Source organism: Bos grunniens, chromosome 27 (assembly GCF_055505025.1).
Source record: "Bos grunniens cultivar Pamir isolate PY7600 chromosome 27, Bosgru_T2T1.0, whole genome shotgun sequence".
Taxonomy (NCBI): Eukaryota; Metazoa; Chordata; class Mammalia; order Artiodactyla; family Bovidae; genus Bos; species Bos grunniens.
The window spans coordinates 41,053,507-41,078,580 of record NC_141191.1 but is presented as its reverse complement, the minus strand read 5'-3'; the positions used below and the strand labels follow the sequence as shown (position 1 = coordinate 41,078,580).

Sequence of the window (25,074 nt, the reverse complement as noted above, 5' to 3'; positions counted from 1 at the left end):
CAGACGATGGCTATTTAGGCTATTTTAATTAAGTCCTAAATGCTTCAAGAGAACACAGGACGTCAACGGCCACCACAAAGAAACACGGGAAGGGTGTCAGCTTTACTGCTAGTGAAACAGATAAAACGCAGTAACGCCATCCTGCCCAGCACGAATCTTTTGTCCTTTATTCCTCAGGCTGTGCTCATCTTGGGTCCATCCTGTTCCGTTGCTGTTGTTGTGTGGCTCGAGGCAGAGCTGTCTAAGAAGCAGCCTCCAATTCTGTTCTCATCCCTGGGATCTGAGGTCTTTGCAGGCCGATAGGCGTCTCTGGCTTTCCTTTGTTGGAACAGATAACTGCATTTCCGAGATGGAGGGAAATCTGACTTTGCAGGCCACACGGAAAGCTTCCTGGGCCCCTCTGATTTCCCTCACAGGGCCTGCTGACAGAGGCCTGCTCTTTGACATCAAATTTAACCATCGTTTCGCTGAAGAAGCCATTATTAAAACGATGTTCCCTTTCTGAAATTAAAAAGTAAAAGAAGGAACTGGATTTTATTCTCAGTGAACTTGCCACATCTCTACAATTATGGTACGGCCAGTACCTATCACAGAAGACTAGTATGAAAATTAAAAGAAAAAAAAAGTAAAGTGCTATGTGCCCTGTCTGAAATATAGTTAAGTACTCAGTAATGTTTAATAACAGTTTCTTCGTTTTTATTTATCTATTTTTAGGCCACTCCACGCAGCATGAAAGTGAAAGTTAGTCACTCAGTTGGGTCCCACTCTTTGTGACCCCATGGACTGTAGCCCACCAGGCTCCTCTGTCCATGGGATTCTCCAGGCAAGGATACTGGAGTAGGGAGCCACTCCCTTCTCCAGGGGATTTTGCTGACCCAGGGATTGAATTTGAATCTCCTGCATTGCAGGCAGATTGGTTACCATCTAAGCCACGCAGCATGTGGGATCTTAACTCCCCAACCAGGGATCAAAACCTTTCCCCTGTGCTTTGAAAGCACAGAGTCTTAACCACGGAACCGCCATGAAAGTCCCTAACGTTTTCTTGGTTTTTAAATGATCATATGGGCTTCTGACACGACTCAGCAACTAAGCCACATATTCTGTGTCATGCACTCTAACAGATACTTTCTTTTGGTACAATTATCGTTTACCCTCACAAGAGCCCTGAAAAATGGGCTTTATAAAACGTGTCTTTTTTCTGTTTATCGTGTCGTAGGAAAAGAGCAAATCAGCCAAGATGGCGGGGTCATGCTCTCTCCCCGCGGCCTGTCCCTTTTGCCCAGCGCTTTGTGAACGATGATTACGTAGCAGCTGAGCGCACATATAAGCACTGCGCATGCGCCTCACAAGGTACTCGCTTGGCCCCGGCTGCTTTTGCTCTGTAGGTATATACGGGCTTCACCCGGAAAACCCCGGAAGGCTGTGTGCCCTTATGTTGTGTTATGTTATGTCTGCTGCTACGTTGTGCCAGCCAGGAGAGAATAAACATGTCTGCAGTTCCTAGGGCTCCTCGCATCTTCCAGCCTCTCAGCTCCTGCCTTGCCTACCACGGGTTCAGGGAACAGTGCGCACGGTGAGACACAGCAAGACAAGAGGCGCTGTGAGCAGGCCCAGGGATACAAGTGTAATGCGAGCTCTTTGCAGAAAACTTTAAAAAAAGAAGAAATGATAGCACAATCTTTTAAGTATGATTTGTCCTGATGAGTGCCCTTGTGCATAAAATATTTGGTACTTTACAAAATTGGACTCATATTGCAGATAAACGTGGCTTCCTGTGTTCACTTAACTCTATAGCATGAGTCTTTCCTCAGGACCTTTCATATTTTTGACTAACATTGGTTATTGTATATGCCATCAGAAAGATGCATACTAATTTATACTTAATATTCTGCCAGGTAGCTATTGCTGTCCTACTTTTCAGCTAGGAAAATTGATGACAGGACAGCTGAGCCATGTGCAGACCCAGGCTAATTATTATTTTGTATAATTTCCTGTTGAATGCCATCACACATAGATCCTCTGTTAACCATTCCTGGATTGCTCCATTATTTTACAGCCTAAAATAAAAAGGAGCTCTGGAGAAAAAATATTAATTGGTTAATTAAAAATTAAATAAAATGCTTAAAATCCTTAGAACTACTAAGTGTCAAAGTCTTTCCTGTGAATTGAATGAATTAGTAATACAGTTTGAATAACAATGCATTTAACCTTCTCTGCTAAAAAAGATGAATAAAATATGAAAATTGAAAGGTCACAGTTTTCAAAGGTGTCTGTCCTTGTTATGTATACATTTTCTTTTCTGTCTGACAAAACGTCTGGTTAGAGCTAATTGGTCAACATCAGGAAAGTGTATAGATGGCATTTCATTCTGAATGGAAGATTTTGAACTGATCGCATGAAGCGGAGTTGCTCTGGGTGAAAGGCTGAGATTTCAATCTCAATAAAACCATGCAGGAAGCAGCTCACTGCTACGGCTCCCTCTGTTGAGGCTGCCCGAGAGCCTGAGGCTCTTGGCTCCGTTTTTCTTGGGTTTTCTGTCTTAGAGAATCCATCATCCCCATCACCATGCTCTTCTTTAGATGTTTTCTTAATCCAAATCTCAAGCTGTCTTTCATTCAGACTCCAATCTCTTTTCTTCAACTACCAACTGGGAGTTTTTATTTAGATAGCTTAGAATGGCTTCGAACTCAAGGCTTTAGAAGCAAACGTTGGTGTATCTTTCCAACATCGCTGTCATGTCTACACCTTCCTTGGCCTGGAAATGGTGCATCTTCTCTGACTCATTCTTCAATGTTCGCCATCCCCAAAGACTGATTTTTGTACTTTTCCCCGTCCAGCCTAGAGATTGTCATACTGAGTGAACCTAAGGCAGACAGAGAAAGACAAATATCATATGATATTGCTTATATACGAAATCTTAAGAAAATGGTAAAGATTAACTTATTTACAAAGCAGAAGCATATTAACAGATTTCTAAATCAAATTTATGGGATGTGGGGAAAAGTGATAAATTGGGAGATTGGGATTGACATATACACACTTCAGTTCAGTTCAGTTGCTCAGTCATGTCTGACTCTTTGCAACCCCATGAACCACAGCATGCCAGGCCTCCCTGTCCATCACCAACTCCTGGAGTCCACCCAAACCCATGTCCATTGAATCAGGGGTGCCATCCAACCATTTCATCCTCTATCGTCCCCTTCTCCTCCTGCCTTCAATCTTTCCCAGCATCAGGGTCTTTTCCAATGAGTCAGTTCTCCCATCAGGTGGCCAAAGTACTGGAGTTTCAGCTTCAACATCAGTCCTTCCAATGAACACCAGGATTTTTCTCCTTTAGGATGGACTGGTTGGATCTCCTTGAAGTCCAAGGGACTCTCAAGAGTCTTCTCCAACACCACACTTAAAAGGCATCAATTCTTCTGTGCTCAGCTTTCTTTATAGTCCAACTCTCACATCCATACATGACCACTGGAAAAACCATAGCCTTGACTAGACAGACCTTTGTTGGCAAAGTAATGTCTCTGTTTTTTAATATGCTGTCTAGGTTGGTCATAACTTTCCTTCCAAGGAGTAAGCGTCTTTTAATTTCCTGGCTGCAGTCACCATCTGCAGTGATTTGGGAGCCCAGAAAAATAAAGTCAGCCACTGTTTCCACTGTTTCCCCATCTATTTGCCATTAAGTGATGGGACCAGATGCCATGATCTTAGTTTTCTGAATGTTGAGCTTTAAGCCAACTTTTTACACACTACTATATATAAAATAGTTAAATAACAAGGACATGCTGTATAGCACAGGGAATTCTACTCAGTACTCTGTAATGACCTATATGGAAAAAAAATCTAGAAAAGAGTGGACATGTGTATATGTGTAGATGATTCACTTTGCTGTATGCCTGAAATGAACACAACATTTTGGATCAACTATAATAAAAAAATTTTAAGGAAATTTTCCCATCCAAAATGGGATCTCATTGCCCAAAGTCCTGTAATGATACCTGTTCCAATTATCTCTGCAGCCCTCTCAGCCCACTCAGCCTGCCTCTTGCTCCAGGTGCTATCAAGGCATCCTTCTGACCGAATTCCAACAGTGCCTCCCTCTACCAAGGGTAATTTCCTTTGTTGGATTCTCAAAACATTTCCTACTATGTCTCCATTTTGGCCCAACCCTACTCTTTTGTTTGTTCTGCTCTGTGTACTTTCTCTGTTCAGTGTCCAAGCCCCACAGGTTTCCCTGGTGGCTCAGATGGTAAAGAACCTGCCTGCAATGCAGGAGATGCAGGTTTGATCCCTGGGTTGGGAAAATCCCCTGGAGAAGGGAATGGCAACCCACTCCAATAATCCTTCCTTGGAGAATCCCCATGGACAGAGGAGCCTGGCAGGCTACAGTCCACAGAGTTGCAAAGAGTCAGACACAACTGAGCAGTTAAGCACTGTCCCCATGGTGCTATCTTGAAATGATGGTTTCCAACTCTGAATGCTCATCAAAATTCTCTGGGGATCTTTTCTAAAGAAATGCACATGCCTGAGCCCCACATGCCTGAGTAAACTCATTATCTGCGGTTGCGTGGGTGCAGACCTTAGTATCATCAAAAGCACCCCTCCACTTCCCGTGACCTTGATAAACAGCCAAGGGGTTTGAACCACGGACTTGGAAACAAAACTCACTACCATTGACACCCAGCTTCTAAGTGGTCAAATTCAAGCATCACTTGACTCAACTATAAGAGATTTAACTTGTAAAATGAGGCCTCATGCAGTATTTAAATTGCTTTCCTCTCTACCCATACAACATGAATTTTCCCTTTCTTCTATAGTCAGGAGAAGAGAGCTTGTCTAAGCAAGGATGAGGTTTAGGTTGAATGAGGAGAGGGGATTGGAGGCAAGATTGTCCTACCAGCCACTCTATGGAAAGAACAGCGAGCTTCCTGCTCTTCTTCAAGGTTTCTCCAGCCACAGTGGGATCAGGCCAGATGGGGTGTGAGCAGAGACTCGGGAGCTAGCCCCTTGGATCCTGCAGCAACCCAGGGCAGCCCACTGCTTTGTACTTGCTGGCTGCCACACCCTGGACCTAGACAACAATGTATTTTTCCCTGCGGTGTGGGCTGCAAGTGACCCTCTCAGCCTATGAGTTCTGAGGCAACGCATCAGCTATGATGCTTATAAGAACAAATGCAAGAACTCAGTGACTATAACTGGTATAAAGTGAAACTTATTCTGTGGCCTAGGATATTGGTGTGATACACCTGTTTTTTGGCATCTGTGGTGTGTACTCTTTTCTCTCAAAAATGAGGATTTAGCATTTAAACTTAATGGGTCAATGAATGATTGTGGAATTTCTACTGTGCTTCACACTGTACCAGGCACTTTAGTGAACAGAACATTGGACGTAAACCCCCTGCCTTCAGAGAACATCTGTTTTGTGCACCTGTGTAAGCTAATGAAAAAATTGTGAGTTGAAAGGGCAGTGCTCTCTGGATCTTTGAGAGTGTGTTAGTCGCTCAGTCGTATCCGACTCTTTGCGACTCAATGGACCATAGCCCGCCAGGCTCCTCTGTCCATGGAATTTTCCTGGCAAGAATACTGGAGTGAGTTGCCATTTCCTCCTCCAGGGGATCTTCCTGACCCAGGACTGAACCTGGGTCTCCTGCATTGCAGGTGGATTCTTTACCATCTGAGCCACCTGAGAAGCCCTGCCATGGGATAGATATATGTGTAAGCTCCTTTTTGTCTTAGGAGTCTATGATTTGACTGAAAAAAACAAGTTCTATGTCAAAGAAGGTAATTCTGAGCCAGAAAAACATAACTTGGTGGGGAAAAAAGTGTTCTTTAGCCCATATCATTAAATTATATTCTTCCATGTAGAGGACTATAACACAGCTATATGTTTAAGCTACTCTCCTTCCAAAAGTTAAAGGGAACAGGTCTACTCATTGACCTATTGGGTTCTGAATAGCTACAATTTTCAACATCTAATGGCCTTCCATTTCAGAACTAAGAAGTATTTTAAACCTAATTAGAAACACTCTGTGCAATATTTTCAAGTAGGAAAAGTTCAAAATTGAATCAACAAGTAGGAAATGTTCAAGCAGAAAATTTGTCAACAGGGACCGACTCAAAGGAAATTGACATATTTTAAACTGAGAGAAAGAAAAACCACTGTTTTCTCAAAATAATGAACTCCATAAGTCCCCTCTCATTCCTAAAAGGTTTGTCACTTTCTCCAGTTCCCTTCCATCTTCCAATTCAGTTAATATATTTGCATTTCCATATAAAATGTCAAATTACATCACTAGTCCACCACTAACAAAGTTACATAAAATATTTTGCTCTTTCACAAAGCTTCCATTTATTTTTGCCACTATCTGCAGTGTGCATTCAATGTAAAGCATCACCAAATGAGAAGTTTTCATTCTGATATGGATGTGATCATTCTCTGAAATAGGAGAGGGTTTTATCTCAGGACTTATTGGCCCTATGGTTGGTCTTGAAAATGCACTGCCTGTGATCCATTTGGGAGTATCTTGTATAGACCATCTCTTAGCCAATCAATGGAACTTGATGCCTTGGTTTCTGTTGATTTAGAGTAGCCTTACGGAAAGGAGGATTTCCCAGGTGGTGCTTCTGGTAAAGAACCCTCCTGCCAATACAGGAAACATAAGAGACACAGGTTCGATCCCTGAGTCTGGAAAATCCCGTGGAGGAGGGCATGGCAACCCACTTCAGTATTTTTACCTGGAAAATCCTATGGACAGAGGAACCTGGCAGGCCGAAGTCCATAGGGTCACACAGAGTCAGACACTACTGAAGTGATTTAGCACACACAAACAGAAAGGAAGGGCTTCCCCAGTGACTCGTGGTAAAGAATCCACCAGCAATGCGGTAGACTCAGAAGACATGGGTTTGATCCCTGGGCAGGAAAGATCTCCTGGGGGAAGACATGGCAACCACTCCTGTTCTTGCCTGGGAAATTTCATGGACAGAGGAGCTATAATCCATGGGGTCACAAAATTGAACACGACTGAAGCAACTGAGCACACACACACACAGAAAAGAAAAAGATGTATTTTCCATTTCAAACTAAAGTCCTGTGGATCTGAAACTCCACATAATATATTCATTTCTTTGGATTAATTTTTTTGCTTCATGTGAGACAGCTAAACCTATTCAAAGCCATTTACACCGTGGTGTGAGCTAGTTCATTAGCCACTTTCTGCTGTGGCTGCCAGCTGTGATGTTCATTTGGATCAGAGAGAGTAAGATGGATAGAGTCACTTCTGGGATAGCAAATTGCTGTGAAGACCACCAACCCCTTGGGACAAGGGCAGGGATCCCTCTGTAGCAATTAAAGACTTGGGTCTGAAGCAGCAGTGAAGTAGTACAGCCTAAGGTCAAGGAAAATGCTCCTCCCACAGCACTAAGAAATGACCTAAGGCCTTCCCTGATGGCTTTGTGGTAAAGAATCTGCATGCCAACGCAAGGGACACGGGTTTGATCCCTAGTCCAAGAAGATCCCACGTACCATGGAGCAACTAAGCCTATGGATGACAACTACTGAGCCTGCGCTCCAGAGCCTGGGAGCCTTAAGTACTGAAGCCCGTGCACCCTAGAGCCCATGCTCTGCAACAATGAGAACCCCGTGAGCCACAAGTAGAGAGTAGCGTCCGCTGGCCTCAGCTAGAGAAAGCGCGGGTGACGCAATGAAGCCCCAGCACAGCCAAAAATAAATAAATAATTTTAAAAAGAAATGATTTGAGATGGAAAGGCATGCCCTTAGCTTCTCTGTCTACACCCTTTAGCTACAAGCTAGAAAAACAGAATTGACGAGCTCCTAAAAGCCCTGCCTGGATTCCTGGGATTCTCTGGATGAATTGTGAAGGTGCTTTCCTCCCGGGTAGGTTTCCCTCTGGCCGGTTCTCAGCTGTTCAGTAGCCGTGAAGTGGGCAGAGAGCAGTCCAGTGGTGGTGTGGGACCTTCCAGGGCAGGGTGAGGGGTTTGGATCGTGAACTCTTCCCCGGCCTTGTGGGGCATCCTGAAGGTCAGAGAAACCTCAGTATCAGAGGAGGAGCCTAGGAGAGGAGGCCTAGACATGCTCAGAGGAGAGAAGTGGAAACATCACCTGGAGATTTCTGTCTCTGTGGTGCCATTGTTTTTCCTCTTACTCAAGCTGAACCTTTCTTTCTTAATGCTTTGTTTTTTGACCCTGATGTATGGCATGCAGAATCTTAGTTCCCCAACCAAGGATTGAACCCACACCGCCTGTGTTGGAAGTGTGAGTCTAACCACAGGACCACCAGGGAAATCCCCAAGTTGAACCTTTGGAAGGCATTTTAGATTCTTTTTTTGAAGTCAGTCTCAAGTATGATCTCTGTTCCCTGAATATTTCATCAGTGATGTCTCTCCTCCATGCCTCCACAGTGGGTCACAGTCAGACCTGCATCACCTGTCACCTGGGCAGTGTCACCTGTCACCTGGGCAGTGTCACCTGTTACTTCGGCTGCATCACCCATCACCTGGGCAGTGTCACCTGTCACCTGGACTGTGTTACCTGTCACCTGGGCAGTGTCACCTGTTACCTGGGCTGCATCACCCGTCACCTGGGCAGTGTCACTTGTTACCTGGGCTGCATCACCCGTCACCTGGGCAGTGTCACCTGTGACCTGGGCTGTGGCAGTTCTACCTGGTCTTCTGGCCAACAGTCCCAGTCCCATCAATTTGGCCCTCATCATATAGCCAGAAAGATGTCCTCCAAGGGTAACTTTTCTTCCCCCAAACCTTTAAAAGATCTTCCTCTCACTCCTAAAGGGTTCCCCTAATTGGGGCACCCTTACCACTGGTGGCTCTGAGGGCCCCTTTGGAGACCTGTGGTGACGGCCTCACTCACAAGATTCCGCATCACCAGGCCTGTTCCCTTTCCACCTTCACCTCCATCCTCCTAGGTGAGAAGTTTGCCAGATGTGCTCAAAGGCTTTCACACTCTTCAGAAACCTGCTGGTTTCCCTTTACAGCCCAGAGACAGTAGGCTCGGAGCCTTTGCAGACAAACGTGTATTGCCATTACGGTTCATTCATCCCTTTCCTTCACCATCGCATTTTCTTAGTTCCTGAGCCGGATTGTGTCCTCCATGTTATGAGAAAAACTGTACAAAATCTGATGGTGAGTCTGTGTCCAGGGAATCTGGAAAAGCAAGCTCTCTATTTCTTTCTGTCTCCGGTCAAAAATGGGTGAGTGATACAAATGAACTTATTTAAAAGAGAGAAACAGAGTCACAGATTTTAAAAATAAAATTAGGGTTACCAAAGGGGAAACATGGTAGGGAGAGGAATAAGTTAGGAGTTTGAGATTAACAGATACACACCTACTATATACAAGACAGATAATCAACAAGGACCTACTGTATAACACAGGGAATCCAACTCAATATTCTGTAATAAGCTATATGGGGAAAGAATCTAAAAAAGAGTGGATGTATGTTTCTGTATAACTGAATTGCTCTGCTGTATACCTGAAACTAAGACAACATTGTACACCAACTATACTCCAATAAAAATAAAGCAATATAGCTGGAAAGAGATTGAAAGTATTTAAGGGTCAAAAATACTATGCTGAGTAAAAAAAAGAGTCAGGTGGGAAAGAATATATGTTACATGACTCCATCTATTTGTATGTTGCATGTGTGTTAGTCACTCGGTCATGTCCAAATCTTTGTGACCCCATGGACTGTAGCCCACCAGGCTCCTCTGTCCATGGGGTTCTCCAGGCAAGAATACTGGAGTGGGTTGCCGTGCCCTCCTCCGGGGGATCTTCCTGACCCAGGGATCAAACCTGCGGCTCCTGCACTGCAGGTGGATTCTGAACCATCTGAGTTAGGAAAAGGCAACTCCAGCAACAGAAAGCAGATCACCCTGGGGTTGAGCACAGGAACAGCACTGACCACAAACGGGTACTTTTGGAGCTGGGGTGGGCATGGAATTTTCTAAAACTGAACTGTGGCGCCAGTGACAAAACTCCGTAAGTGTAATGAACTGCAAAAGAAACATTGAATTATGCATGTAAATGAGTGAGTTTTATGATATGTAAATTATAACTCATCAAGGATCTCAGTAAAAAAAAAAAAAGTGTGTGTGTCCTAAGAAGAGTTAGCTGCCGTCCACGTATCACATGTTACCTGAGGCACTCTGAATGATGTTAAAAGAGAGAATTTTAGATAGCACGCCTCCATTCCTGTTTCCTGGAATCACTGGGGCTGTCGGGTCCCTTTCAGGTGCTGACATCAAATGCTGGCGGGTGATGAAGTCCCACAGGCTTCCCCATGGCTCAATGGTAAAGAATCCACCTGCAATGCAGGCTACAAGGTGGGAGCCTTGGGTTTGATCTCTGGGTGGGGAAGATCCCTGGAGAAAGGAAATGGCAACCCACTCCAGTGTTTTTGCCTGGAAAATCCCATGGACAGAGGAGCCTGGTGGGCTCCTGTAGCCAGCCAGGCTCCTCTGTCCATGGGGTCGCAAAGAATCAGACACAACTCAGCCCAAGAAACAACAATGAAGTTCCACATCCGTGGCTTCCCATGAGCCCACAGCTGGCCCGTGTCCTCATGTTCCACAGGGGCTGATCTCCGAGACCAATCGCGTCTTAACAGAAGAAGTGCCTGTCAGTTCTGAGATTCACTCAGACACACCCTAGAGCTTTCGTCTTGGCCAACTTCTCCCTTGGACGGTTCACTCAGAGGAAGCCAGGTGTCACCTTGTCAGCGGCCCCGAGGGCAGGCCCACGTGGTGAGGGTGAAACTGCCACCGGCACCGGGTGAGTGGGCTGGGATCTTCTAATCCAGGGAAGGAGCGGGCGACCACAGCCCCAGGAAACCTCCTGACCGCAATGTCTAGGGAGACCCCGTCCACCAGAACCACCCAGCTGAGTCTCCCTGGCTCCTCGTCCTGAGAAGGTGAATGAGGTCATCAAGGTTTGTTATCTTAAGCTGCTGAGTTTGGGAGTAACGTTCATGCAGAAACAGTTAACTAGTATAGCTTTGCAGCTAGATCAGGGAGTCAAAAATCAGCACACTGGGGCTGGTGTGGCTCCTTTTTGGCTGTGTGACTCTGTGGGCTCTTTACCTCTCAGAGCCCCAGGTTCCTCATTTAAAATATCCACTTTCTCTCATAATTCTGACCTCACAGAGATATAATTAAGTGGGGAAAGAGGTAAGCGGCACACTTAATACTGGGCTTGCCTAGTGTCAATGACAGTTCAGTGCTCATTAATTCATAACTAACTTAAAGAAGCACCGGATATTAATCTACATATTTTTTTTTATTTTAAAAATTTAAAAACATCTCCTTAATCTACCTTTGACATGAAAATAGTTTCTAGATTGGAGAAAACAGATTGACTAGCAAGAATCCAATGAGCAGTACAGATGAGATGGACAGAAGGCTGGTAAAAATAGTGATTGTGTGGTGACCCAGAAGGGGCCCCCAGGGCCTGATTCATTTATGCATGAAATATAAATCCACATGGAGAGATTTTTAGCTTGCCAGCAGGACCTGGAAGGTTTCTGCTTGATGGCCCTGTCCTGGTGGGAGGTCTGGCTCAGGGAGATGTGAACAACGTCTTCTCCTTAAGGATGTTGTGTTGGAAATTGTTAAGGAGATTGCTCCTATTTTCCTGGCACTTCCACACCTCCTTAAGCAGGCTGTGAACACCTCTCCCAGGCGACTGGGTATGGAGGTGTTAGAAGGTGGGTCCCTGCCACGAGTTCGCCTTCTTGCCCTCCCCTGCTGTGACCTGGTGCTATTCAGATACACCAGGGACACCCACTCCTGTCCTTGTCTCCTGCTCTCCTCCCTGAGCTCCTGAACAGGCAGTTGCTCCAGGTCCTCACTCTCTCTCGGCTTCCCTTCTGTTTGGTGGAGTCGGCTCCCCAGTCCTGAGCCAGGCAGAGATGGGGGCCAGTGTAGACAGTTACAACCAGCCTCCTGGTTATACTCTGAAGTAGAAATAACAACAGCAACAGGAGTAAATCACTGGGCTTTGTCTCCTGTGGATGCTTTAAGATAACAGTAAGGGCTTCCCTGCTGGCACAGAGGTAAAGAACCCACTTGCCAATGCAGGAGACGTGAGACACAGGTTGGATCCCTGGGTCAGGAAGATCCCCTGGAGGACGGCGTGGCAACCCACTCCAGTATTCTTGCTTGGAGAATCCCAGGGACAGAGGAGCCTGGCGGGCTACAGTCCATGGAGTCACACCCAAGGAGTCAGGCACGACTTAGAGACTAAACAACATTAACAACAATGGCAAGGATGTAGAGGGGCTAACTCTGAGAGGGTAAAGCAGCACGAGGTCACATATTTCCCATCCTTGGGGGTGGGGAGACCTCCACTGCACCTGCACAGAAAGAAAGACTCCCTAGGGGTCAAAAAGGGAGCAGACTCCAGACCACAGTAAGTTTTGCCATTAATAACTTCCCAAAGGCCCTTGGGCAGAAATCTATCTTGCTAAAGGATGCATATGCACAGAGAGGAGGGCCCTGAGTCAAAGAAAAAGTAAGACGGTTGGCCAGAGGGAAACAAAGACTGCCTTGTATAAATGACTTAAACTTCCCCGAGGCACACCTGTCTGAGCTCAGCCACGCATCTGTCCACATTCTTTTCTGATAAACACCTTACTTTCCTGTGTACTTGCTGTCTCCTTGACAATTTTTTTTTTTCCAATGCAGACAAGAGCTGGGGCCAAGACTTTAGACTCTGGCCCTCGTGGTCTAGCGGTTGGGATATGGTGTTCTCACTGCTGTGACCAGGTTTGGTCCCTGGTCAAGGAACTAAGATTGTGCTTCAAGCTGCTGCTCACTGAAGTGAAGTGAAATGTACTCAGTCGTGTCCGACTCTGTGATCCCATAGACCGTAACCCACCAGGCTCCTCTGTCCATGGGGTTCTCTGGGCAAGAATACTGGAGAGGGTTGCCATGCCCTCCTCCAGGGGATCTTCTTGACCCGGGTCTCCTGCCTTGCAGGCGGATTCTTTACTGTCTGAGCCTCCAGGGAAGCTGCTCTCTGGTGCTGCCCCAAATCCGTCCTTCATCCCGTGTGGCCTCTGAGTGGTGAGCTGTGCACCCCTCTCTACGATCCGCAAGTGTAACAAATGTCTCTCTCTTTCTTACAGGTCTTGAGTTATTTTGTGTCTGCACTTAACTGATTAGGAAAAGAACCCATTTTAAGTAACATAATGATTACTTACAACACAAATGGTTTATCCTCAAGAAAAATTTTCATCAGAGATGAGGATATGAGTCCCCAGGATACAGAGAGAAACCCTGAAGCCTTCTGGCTGGAGGTTTCTGGAGAGACACGCGTGGGCGAGAAGCCTGGTCCTGCTCTCAGACTGTGAGTCTCTTATCTCATCTCTGAACCCCAAGGACGCACCCCAGAGCAGCTGAGGCCCTTCCAACCTCCTCTTCTTGCTTCAAAAGAAAGCTGAGCATAGAAATGTGTGCCCAACACTTAAAGTCAAACTCAGGCTGAAGGCTTCACCTAGGACTTCTGCTCAAGACTCTGCCGCCTTTTTTTTTTTTTAATTTACACTTTTTATTTTGTACTGGAGTATAACCGATTAACAATGTTGTGATAGTTTCAGGTGAACAGCAAAGGGACTCAGCCATACATATACACATATCCTTTCTCCCCCAAACTCCCCTCCCATACAGGCTGCCACATAACATTGCCAAGGCTCTGCTTCCTGATGTCCACGTGCAAAATGCAGGCCAGCAGAGCTCCTGCAGACGAAGGCTCTGCATCCAAGTGACCCTCCAGGGTCCCAGATGCGATCTGGACCAGCTTCACCATTTGGGGTCGCTTCTGACACCCTGATGCTCTGACATCCTGACATACTGACACGCGGCCCTCCTCGTGGCTCTGTGATGCCATGGGGGGCTGCAGGCTGGTCACAGTTCCAAAGCACTGGGGATGCTGCCCGCTTTCTCAGGTCAGGAGGAGCTTGCTGGAAAGCACACGGCTTCCCTGTGCAGACAGTACTGGGGAGATTCGCCAGCTCCACAAGCCCCTCTGCTCCATGTGGTGATCTCAGCCCTAACAGAAGTTCAAGAGTCTGCGATGGTGGCCAGTTTTGCAGAAGGGGTCTCTCGGGCTGCCAGTTTCATGCCAGATTTTTCGATCATTTTCTCAAGTTTCTCAAACGGGGGTTCCAGATATGCAAGTGGCTTATGTAAGGGAAGAGATCATTTTCCTCCCTTCTCTTAGGGTCCCTGGATGGGTGTGAAAACTAAGTTCACAAAGACAGATTAGGAGAAAAGCATACACATTTGCTTGAATGTCTACATGTACACAGGAGCCTTCACAGGCAAGGGAGACCTGGAGGAATAACTAGAGCGGGAAGACAAAGAAGTAATACATTTGTAAAGACCTGCAAGAAGGTTCGAGCTAGGAGTAGGAAGCGACAACGTAACTAGGAGGAAAAGGGTGAGTTGTACGAGGTTTGTGCAGCTGTCTCTGCCCCTGATCCCCTGTCTCAGGGGATGAGAATGCCGGCCTCCTTTCTGGTTAGGGGGGCACCTTCCACAGGGCAGATTTATCTCCTGCTTTCCCAGAAGAAGGGCGAGGGGTGGAGTCAGAGTGATATTTTGGCTTCTGCCGTTGAAAAAAAGTCCTTCAGCTGAAGATATTAATATGCTGGAGATATAATATTTGGGGGAGTGGGTCCTGGACTCCAGGCTTTCCTGGTGGCTCAGCAGTAAAAAGTCTGCCTGCGATGCAGGAGACCTGGGTCCAATCCCTGGGTTGGGAAGATCCCCTGGAGGACATGGAAACCCATTCCAGTAGTCTTGCCTGGAGAATTCCATGGACAGAGGAGCCTGGCAGGCTATATAGTCCATGGGGTCACACTGGATTGGACACCACTGAAGCGACTCAGCATGCACACACATCCTAGACCCCCGTAAGTTACAATAGCAAGTCTCAGAATCAGGGCCAGCTGAGGCCACTTTTCTTTCTGTTGACCCAGACTCTGCTTGTTGCCAAGGTGAGCTTGGCTGGTCACCAGTTAGCATTTACCAAAGTGTGTTTCTTGAAACCCCAGGCTGCCTGACCACTTTGAATTATTCCTTCAAGGTCTGAATTCTCAGCTCAAGTTTTTATCCAAATGACACCTTCTCAGGGAGGTCTTTACTAGCCACTCTATCTAAAATTGGAACTGGCCGTCCAATTCCCTTCTTTTCTTTCCCCTCAGGACTTATCACCTCTAACAAATTAAATTTTTGCTTCTTTTGTCCATACCAGGATGTGTGGTGAGGAATTGTTTTATTTACTCCCTGTCGTCAGAGCCTAGAACATTGTTTGGTACTTCATATGTACTCCCTGAATATTCGTTATATTAGTATTGGCAGAACCTTGGTCTCCCTCAGTGCAGGCAGATTCTCTGCCCTCTGGGCCACTAGGGAAACCAGAATTACAAGTAGATACATACAACATGCTTTGCAATGTTGCAATTCCCTAGCATCTTACAACATCTTTTGTAGGTCCTGCCCCGTCATGATCCCACCTTAGGCTGGCATAGCCAGCACTTTTGTGACACAACCCCATTTGGGTCTGCTCACCCACATGCAGGGAAGGCAACCTACTGACATGGGGGTGTGAAGAAGGAAAGTGTGGTGTTTACTACAGGAGTCAAGAAAGGAGTATGGGCGGCTTCTCAAGATCCCCTCTCGCCCACCCCATGCGTTTCAGGCAAGGTTTTTTAAAGGCTGGGGGAGGGAGGAAAGTCACAGGGTATGTGATCAATTCCCTGACTGGTTGACAGTGAGGTTGCAGGGCAGTGTCACAGGGGGTTAAATTATCATCAACTTCAGGCTCCAGTAGGTCTTCGGGCTGTGTGCTCATAGTCATCATGCAGTCAGCTTCTTTCATCTGGTGTGCATTTTCGTGTCTGTGAAACAACTCAGGAGTGTGTATCAGACACTGTTATCCATGTCCTTCAGGGAGGAACTAACGATTCTGTGACTGCTATATGTCTGATCTATAGTTTAAACTGTCCTCAATTCTATTGATGCCCAAGTGCTATTTTTTTATGACCAGCTGATCATTCATTAATTCTTGAGCCAGGCTTTTGTGACTCAGCAGAGGCCTAGGAGACTGCAGCTTTTCTACAAATAAGAGGCAGGCAGAGGATATGAGGGTCTATCCTGGGAAGGCCCCATAGGGTCTGCCTCCGTTTCACTATTATGACCCTCATTTTGTGAAAAGCCAGGCTCAGAGTGGTGAAGTGGTTTGCCTAAATTCACAGAGCTGAGAAGGGCCATAACACCCCGTGCCAGTGTGCTATGACTCTCAAGTGCTTTCTTCTTACAGATGTGGTCAGTGATTTAGAGGAGATACAGAGAAGGATGCTGAAGCCCTTTGATGTTCTTCAAAGAAGGCTTTGATGTTTTCTTAAAGCCCAAACCTTACTCTGTCTCCCCGCTCTTCTGAAGAACAATAAATTCATCAAACAGCATTTTTGCTGGTAGGATCAAGGATCAGAAACTTTAAAAGCAAAATCTTTCCTTTTTTTCTTGTTAAGGAATTTCACATTTTGAAAAACATCCAGATGGGAGCACAGACAGGGATGGGCTACACGGTGGCTCAGAGGTTCCTTCTGTTCTACGCTATAGGCTTGTTTCCCTCTCAGCATGGGATTGTGTGGTGGAGTGATGCTGACCACCTCTGAATGGGGCTCTAGATGACATGTCCAGCCTTGACCCTTCAGAGAACCAGGCTGAATGCATTCAGAGAGCTCCAGGGGAATTTTGTTAATTATAGCAGACAACGTGCAATAGCTGCAGACAGACGTGGGGTTCTGATCTCCGGCTTGTCACTTACCATCTGTGTGACCTTTGGCAAGTTAATTAACTTCTCTGAACCTTGATTCTTTGTATGAAAATGAGCACCGATTCTTGTGCCCAGGCCGTTTGCCTAGAATCCTGGTTCCTCTGTAACCAGGTGGCTGACCAAGGATAAGATAGTGTATGTCTTGCTTTCCTCATCTCTGATGTGATAGAGATAATAACACTCAGATCGTTATGGTAACCTGAGAACGAGGTGAGCTCACACACATAAAACCCTTGGAAGAGTAAGTGATCATGATCAGCACTCCATTACTGGACTCAGCGGTTCCCTGCTGGCATCCAGTGAGATGCATACGTGGTCCCGTGCCGGCCTCCCCCAGAAGCAGCTCCTGTGGCAAGAATTTGGATGTGGACCGTGTGTGGTCTCAGGAGGCGCTGGCAGGGGTCCAGAGGCTCCAGGGTGGGGAGGGAAGGCAGTGCCCAGGTGTGCCCTGAGGTCAGGCTACCACTGCGCGCACAGGAGACGCGGATCTGGGGGAGCCTTCGGGAAAGTGGGCCAGATGCGCCTGAAAGCTGTGTCTCTGAGGGGTGAAGGGTTCACTTGTCCACTGGCTGCCACCCATGCAGTTGGGAATTGCTTCAGGAGCATTCGGTCTGAGGAGGGCTGAAGCCGCCTCACCGCAGGGGTGAGCATTGCCATGCAGGCAGACAGGGCAAGTGGCAGGCAGAGAACCTGCCTCTTGTGAAGACACCAATAAATGTCTGAAACGCCCCCTCTGCCTCTGCTGGGACCTCCGTGGTGGTCCAGTGGTTAAGAATCTGCCTTCCAATGCAGGGGATGTGGGTTCCATCCCTGATCCGGGTACTAAGACCCCATATTCCATGGGGGCAATGAGGGATCCCAAGCGCCCTGGAGCCTGTGCTCCAGACAAGAGAAGTCTGAGCACCACAAAGGAGATGCAGCAAACCCAAAACTTAAAAAAAAAGTTTTGGGGGCCAGATTCTATCCTTCAGCTCTGTGGAGCGAGAGAGATGGAGTTCAGATGGTTTACTGGAAAGGTGATGGCTGGAAGCAAGGTTGGGGGGTTGGGGTGGAGAGGGGAGAGCCGCTCACAGAGGCTGTGTCATCATCTACCGGGGTCCTGGGCTGACTTCTGGGGCTCAGCCCCCCGCAGACTCTGGAGTACACAGCACAGAATCATCTCAGCCAGGACAGTGACGCTGGGTGGGTGTACCTACAAAGCCCCTGTCTGTCACGGGATGACAACCACATTCTGTCTCCAGCAGGAGGGGGAAATGTGGCCCAGGCCTCTCTTCCCGTCACACTTCAGGGCCTGGTTACTCATGGTCTAACTGGTTACTCATGGTCTAAGCACTGGTTTACCCTGGTTAGCAACTAGTTGTCGCTGTGTTGTTCCATGGCTTCGTCGTGTTCATGGGCTGCAGCACGCCAGGCTCCTCTGTCTTCCACCGTCTCTCAGAGTTTGCCCAAGTTCATGTCCACTGAGTCCAGTTCCTCTAGGAACCAGAGATTAGTGATTTTGCCAGCTCTCAGCCACACAGTTTCTGCTGTATTGGAAAGCAGTTGTGAGCAAGTTCTGGGCGAGGACATTGCCCCTGGACCCTGACCCCCCGTCCTTGGCCTCTGCATCCTTGCTAAGGCCACCCTGCCCTGGATCCATCCCTCCATGGTCTGGAGACAGGATAGCCTGACCCTGCCTGACCTACGTGACCCAGACAGAGCATCCCCCAAGTTCCTGGGATAAACAGCCTGTCTTGAGTTGGTCTCTCCTGAGTGCTGTTTGCAAGATACATCCGTGTGGCAGGCACATCCCAGAGACCGGAATTTCAGTTGCTGATGCCAAACACATTTTCAGAAACGTTTTGGGGTTGAGTCAGGCTGGGAGTGATTTCACTGAATGAAGCATGGTGCTGACGTTTCTGGTGGCTCAGCTGCTCCAGGCTGGGTTTCCTTTGCTTCACGATGGTGTAAGATGGGAGGACGCAGGACTGATGAGAGCCGGCTCTACCAGCTCCAGCTTGGGCTGCTCCCAGGCTGGAGGCTCACTAGGATGGGGGCAGGTGGCCCGCTAGGTCAATTTAACACCATTACCCCTGGGGATTCATTATCACAAGGCGGTCCTGGTTGCAATTGGTTTGGAAAACATGGGAACACCTCAAACCCACAAGAGACATGCTAAGAGCTACAGGACATGGATCGTACCTAGAGTTCTTCAAGGAGCTAGAAGTCTATCTGAGATGATAAACATCGACAGATGGACAGATACTCAGCAACTCTCTGCAACATGCAATGGTGCCAGAAAAGACGTAAATAATAAAAATGACCTCAGGATGCAGAGGAGAAAGAGGAGAGAGTCCATCAGCTGATGTGACCAAGGTTCATCACCATGATAAGGTGGGGTCCGAGCTGAGCCTTGAAATTTAGATCCGTGGGACTGAGGTAGGTTGAGAAGAAGCTGAGAAGGAAGATAAAACACGCCTACTCAGAAAGCCCCCACCGTCACAGGGCAAAGCCTGGACTTCTCAGTCAGTCATGTGGGGCCTCTCCTATCCGTCTGGCTAGCCTGTCCTGATCCTAGAACCTCTCAGCACGTAGTTTCCCCCCAGCATCCACAGGGGATTGGGTCCAGGCCCTCCACAGGGTCCAAAGTCCTTGGATGTCCAAGTCCCTTATACTAACCTACGCCCATCCTCCTGGCTACTTTAAATCATCTCTATGCTACTTATAGCAGCCAACAATACAGCGCTGCTGCTGCTGCTGCTAAGTCGCTTCAGTCATGTCTGACTCTGTGCGACCCCACAGATGGCAGCCCACCAGGCTCTCCCATCCCTGGGATTCTCCAGGCAAGAGCACTGGAGTGGGTTGCCATTTCTTTCTCCAATGCATGAAAGTGAAAAGTGAAAGTGAAGTTGCTCAGTCATGTCTGACTCCTAGCGACCCCATGGACTGTAGCCTACCAGGCTCCTCCATCCATGGGATTTTCCAGGCAAGAGTACTGGAGTGGGGTCCCATTGCCTTTTCTGACAATACAGCGCAAACTTCTGTAAATCATTTCCTGCATGTGGCAAATTCAAGTTATTCTTTTTTGGAACTTCCTGGAATTTTTTTTCTGAATGTTTTTAATGTGTGCTTGGTTGAATCCACGGATACAGAACTGGTGGATTTGAAGGGATGACTGTACTCTGCATGGGTGGTATCTTGGGCACCGCAGATACAACAGGCAACTGGATGGGGGGAGCTTGTGCCTGGACGGCATAGACGGTGATGGATCCGTGGACAGGTTAGCCAAGGTGACATTCGAGATTGTGGTTAAGGTGGTGTCTTTTGAATAGGTTTGTTGGGAAGAGTTTCTCTGAAAAAGAGTCATTGTGTTGAGTCTTTTTTATATATAATTTTATGTATGTCTTTATTGATTGGCATTCGGTTGTGCTGGGTTTTCCTTACTGTGTGGGCTTTTCTCTAGGTGCAGCGAGCTGGGGCTACTCTTTGCTGCCATGTGCGGGCTTCTCAGTGCACTGGCTTCTCTTGTGTGGAGCACATGCTCGAGGCACTCAGACTTCAGAAGTTGGGGCTCCCAGGCCCTAGGGCACAGGCTCAGGAGTTGTGGCGCACGGGCTTCGTTGCCCCTCGGCATGTGGGACCTTCCTGAATCAGGAATCGAACTTGTGCCTACTGAACCGACAGGTGGATTCTTTACCACTGAGCTATCTAGGAAGCGCTGTGTTGAGTTTTGAATGATGAGGAGGTAACCATACAAAGAAAGAGGGAAGAACTTCATTTGGCCAGAAGAAAAGCAAAGATAAAGCACAGAGGAAGTGACAACCTTCTCCTGTTCCAGGGACACGGTCATAGGGCCAGGACGGGAGGTGTGGTAAGGCAGGTGTGTTACAGTGAAGGCAAGATGGAGGGAAGTTGTGCAGGCCAGAGAAAAGGGTTTAAGTTTATTATAAGAGCAACGAGGGAGTCGATAGCACGATTTCTACTTTGACCAACACAGAAAAGCATGTGAGCTGGGCGCTAAGGGCAAAAGCAGAAGCAGGAAGGGTTCACAGGAAGCCTTTGCAGTGTTCCATGGGAGTGATGTGTCCTGGGCTGGATGGTGTACGTGGAGACAAATGAATGGATTATGAACTTTCTTTTAAAGTAGAATGGATAGGACTCTAGACTGCTCACCCCTCACCAACCCATCAGTAACTCAGGTCTTACCCAACTCCTCACCCACCTACACATGTTTCACTGCAACAGACAGAGCTCTCTTCCTCCAGCCACATCCAACCCCCACATGGCTCTAAAATAGACCTTATTCATCATTACTGCCTCTCAAGGCATCTCCCATTCTTCAGGGGCCAGTCAAATCTGATCTTCTCTCCAAAGACCTCCCAAATCCTCTGTTAGAATTTTCCTTTTTAAATACTCCTTTTGCACTTTATTCATAGCCATCCTGACAATCACTTTAAAGTGGAGGTACTAATATGACATTTTGTTAGCCTTGGAGGTACTACTCAGGTTTCACTGAGATTTCCCTTGATACAGCTTTGGGTGCCGTCGGCCGTCAAAGAGTGTTACGTTGCATTGAATTAAAGTGAATGACATCAAGAGTCCAAGTGCAGTGTTTCAGGGTGGGGAAACTCCCTAGCAATGCCGGTGTCCCGATGAGGGCCATGATGATGATGATGATGATGCTACTGACAACTGTAATGATGACCTTGATCAGGACAACCATGCTCTGAGCACCTGCAATATGGACACTTTGCAAGGTGGACACTTGGCAAAGCACTTTAGACATTTCCTTCTCATCACAATCCTATGACACAAGATGTATTCTCATTCTCGTTTTCTAGATGAGGAAGCTGAGGGCTAGACAGTTTAGGTAAATTACCCAAGTTCATACGCCTTCAATCTCAGAAATCCCTGCTCTAGGAAGATTGCTGTGACACAGAAGGTGAATTGTAGGGAGATGGGAACCGAGGCAGGAAAACCAGGTGGGAGACTCTCGTGAGAGTCCTGGCAAGAGGTGGTGGGCGTGCACGTGAGCTGTTCCCACAGTGAAGAGAGGGTGACTCTGAGGCCCAGTGCTGATGATTAATTCCATACAGCATGTGAGAGAGGAGTGGAGATCCTCTCAAGGCTTCTGTTGAGGCAGTTGAGTAGCTGTTGGTGGCAACAACAGACTCTATGGAGAAAGCAAGACTTTGCAAAGAAAAATAGTTGGACATTCTCTGGTGTGATGTGTTGACACTGTGACATCTGTGAGGCGTCAGTTCTGCTCTGACAGTTATTTTGAAACTTGAGTTGTTTCCAGTGCTATCAATACATTAAGAAACAGTTTGAGCATAGCAGGAATTTTGTGTCTGTGCACGTGTGATTTCATCCACAAGAAGTGTTAGGTGAATGCTGAAAACGGCGCCTGGCTGGACCAAGCCGTGCAGGAGTATCAGAACTCTCTTTCTCTCTCTCACACATGCGCACACACATGCTTCACACACGTAACAGCCGCCTCAGGTCACACGTGTTACGAGCCACCCCCATCACATTTAGTGCTGCACATTTCTTTCTTCTTTTTTTTCTGTTAAGCCTTTGACTATATGGAGGCTACTCTCCAACACTTTGAATTTTCACCAATGCAGTGATAATTATTATTAATAATCATACAATTTGGTGTAACTGCAAGTTCAGAAGTATTTCCCAAGTTATCAGTGACAAAATGATCTGATATTCATTAAAATTTCACTAGTAAATGTATTTATTGGTTTTTAAATCTTTTGAAAATGGGTATACATGAAATTAATTAATTAATTAGAATATAATTAAATACAATAAACTCATTCAGGACATGATTTTATCCAACCATATTATACAGTAAAGTGTTTGATATAAATAGAAGAAAGTACCAGGACTAATGTTTTGTATCTACAATTTGTACCTAGTTAACTGGAAATTGCAACATAATACTGTTTCATGCCCTATTAATGCAATAAATATCTGACTGTGATAGAGTCAGTTTCTCTGAATGTTCACAGGAAAATTATATCCAGCAAGTCTATTGTTTATGTATGGGTGAAACCATGAGGAGCGATAATGTTTTGCGTGCTATGTTGGTTGCTCAGTCGTGCCCGACCCTTTACGACCCCATGGATGGTAGCCCCCAGGCTCCTCTGTCCATGGGATTCTCCAGGCAGGATACTGGAGTGGGCAGCCATTCCCTTCTCTGGGGTTTGTGTTCTACACCTTTCTGAATGACCTCACAGAAACCCTCTTTCTACCACTTTACAATAACTCACAAAATATTATGATTCCAAAGCACATTTCTACAGGCAAACTTCAGGTTTTGTTCAAGGTAAAGTGCTATATTTATTGTAGTATTGTGAACTTCTTAACCATTTAGAATGTGTAAATCACTTCCCCGGTGGCTCACTGGTAAAGAATCTGCCTGCCAACACAACATGTGAGACATGGGTTTGATCCCTGGCTTGGGAAGATCCTCTGGAGAAGGAAATGGCACCCCACTCTAGTATTCTTGCCTGGGAAATCCCGTGGACAGAGGAGCCTGGTGGGCTATAGTCCGTGGTCACAAAGAGATGCAACTGAGCGACTGAGCATGCATAAGCTCTTAATTCAAGGAAGAATTGTGCCCTGAGGACTGGACTTTACAGGCAGGCCAACAAAAGGCTGTCAACTATTTGTGGCTGTTTCTCTTGGAGTATTTCTCTTCCCAAGCCACCAACTGTCTTTTCAGAAACTGACCTGACTCTCCTACTTTCCAATACCATAGACTACTTCAGTGAAAGTTCCAGCCCCATCATTTTCTGCTATTTGGGGGAAATTAGTTAACCACTCGCTGCTTCCGAATTGTCATCTATACATTGAGGATAGATGGTCAATAATCTGTATAAAGTTCTTAGAACAGTGTCTGCTGCATGTTTTAAGTGTTCAGAAACTGTTATTTTAAATGCCTATTTAACTTTCCAACATACTTTCCCCAGAGAATATTTAGTAAAAGCTGAAAGGGGAGAAGTAAGAGTGACATCTTTTCCAATTAGAAGCAACTAGTTTTTTTTCTATCTTTCTTAGATCTTTGAAGTTAAATTGTGCCTCCCGTCCTAATTGGCATTAAATGGCCCTTCAATCATTCCTTTACCCATAAGAATGCTTTCGGAAATACTTTAGTCCAGAAGAAAGACAAGAGTGGTGACCCATACGGATGGACGTGCCAGGTCAAGCCGCAGAGTTAGCCACTGGTCCTACCAGGACTCCAAAGCCCATCTGGGTTTCTTCAGCGTTATTGACAGTTCTCATCCAGGAGCAATTTTGCCGTCTAGGGGACATTCGGCCACGTGAGGGGATGGTGGTGGGGCAGGGATGCCACTAACCTCTAGTAGGCAGAGGGAAGGGATGCTGGGAAACATCCTACAATGCCCAGAACATTATCTGTCCCTCCAGTTATCCGTTCTCCAGTTTTCCATACCAAATGTAAACGGGGCTAAGGTTGAGAACCCTGGGCAAGATCGTGTTGCCTCAGAGATACTTTCATTTTGTTTAAAGAAAATAAGTGAAAAGAACATACATGCATGTGATGAGACAGACTCGGACCTGGGACCCTCTGCTTCAGTGCTAGTACCCTGGACAAACATCTCCTGGAGCAACAAAGTATTGATGCAAAGAAACTAGAAGGGATTAAAAATAACTGCATGCACGTGCAGCTGGGCCGAATTATGGACAAGAAGATACAAAAAGACTGAAGACCCAAATGCTGCTTGTCTAGAGCCGGGAGCAAAAGAAGGGGATGGAAGGCAAAAGTAGGATACTATCCATGTCCCCTGCACTCAACACCACCAAAGGGGTGAGCAGACCACCGAAGCCACCAGTCCAGCCCAACCCCTGGACATACCCTTACCCTCCTGCCATGTGAGGAACCAGCTCCCCGCCTCAGGGGAGCAAGCAAGGAAACCCGTTCCTTGTTCTCAATCCTATGTGTGTAGCAGGGGCCCCAATAAAGCTTTGCCTGAATTTCTTGTCTGGCCTCTGATCAATTTCTAGTGATCGGGCAAGGCCAAGGGCCCTTGTTGGTAGCAATAATATTTCTAAAGAACTTGCTGAAATGGTTTCAATTGATTATTATTCAAAGCTGCTGATGAAATGGGACTCTTTTAAAAAAGATCTTTAAGTTAGATGATTTAACATCTATTTTTATAACCTCTTCCACTGCTGTCTGAGACTTGTTAATAT

The 25,074-nt window shown here is 46.6% G+C and overlaps 1 protein-coding gene across 1 annotated transcript in view; it reads left to right on the top strand.

The window, feature by feature from the left end:
* LOC147343865 (uncharacterized) overlaps nucleotides 1-25,074 on the top strand; it is a 153,164-nt gene that overhangs the window by 10,081 nt on the left and 118,009 nt on the right. The window contains exons 2-5 of the mRNA XM_086380430.1: nucleotides 1,284-1,350; nucleotides 8,416-8,751; nucleotides 10,262-10,320; nucleotides 10,603-10,647. Coding sequence (XP_086236556.1) covers nucleotides 1,284-1,350; nucleotides 8,416-8,751; nucleotides 10,262-10,320; nucleotides 10,603-10,647 — 507 coding nt within the window. The remainder of the gene's footprint in view (nucleotides 1-1,283; nucleotides 1,351-8,415; nucleotides 8,752-10,261; nucleotides 10,321-10,602; nucleotides 10,648-25,074) is intronic.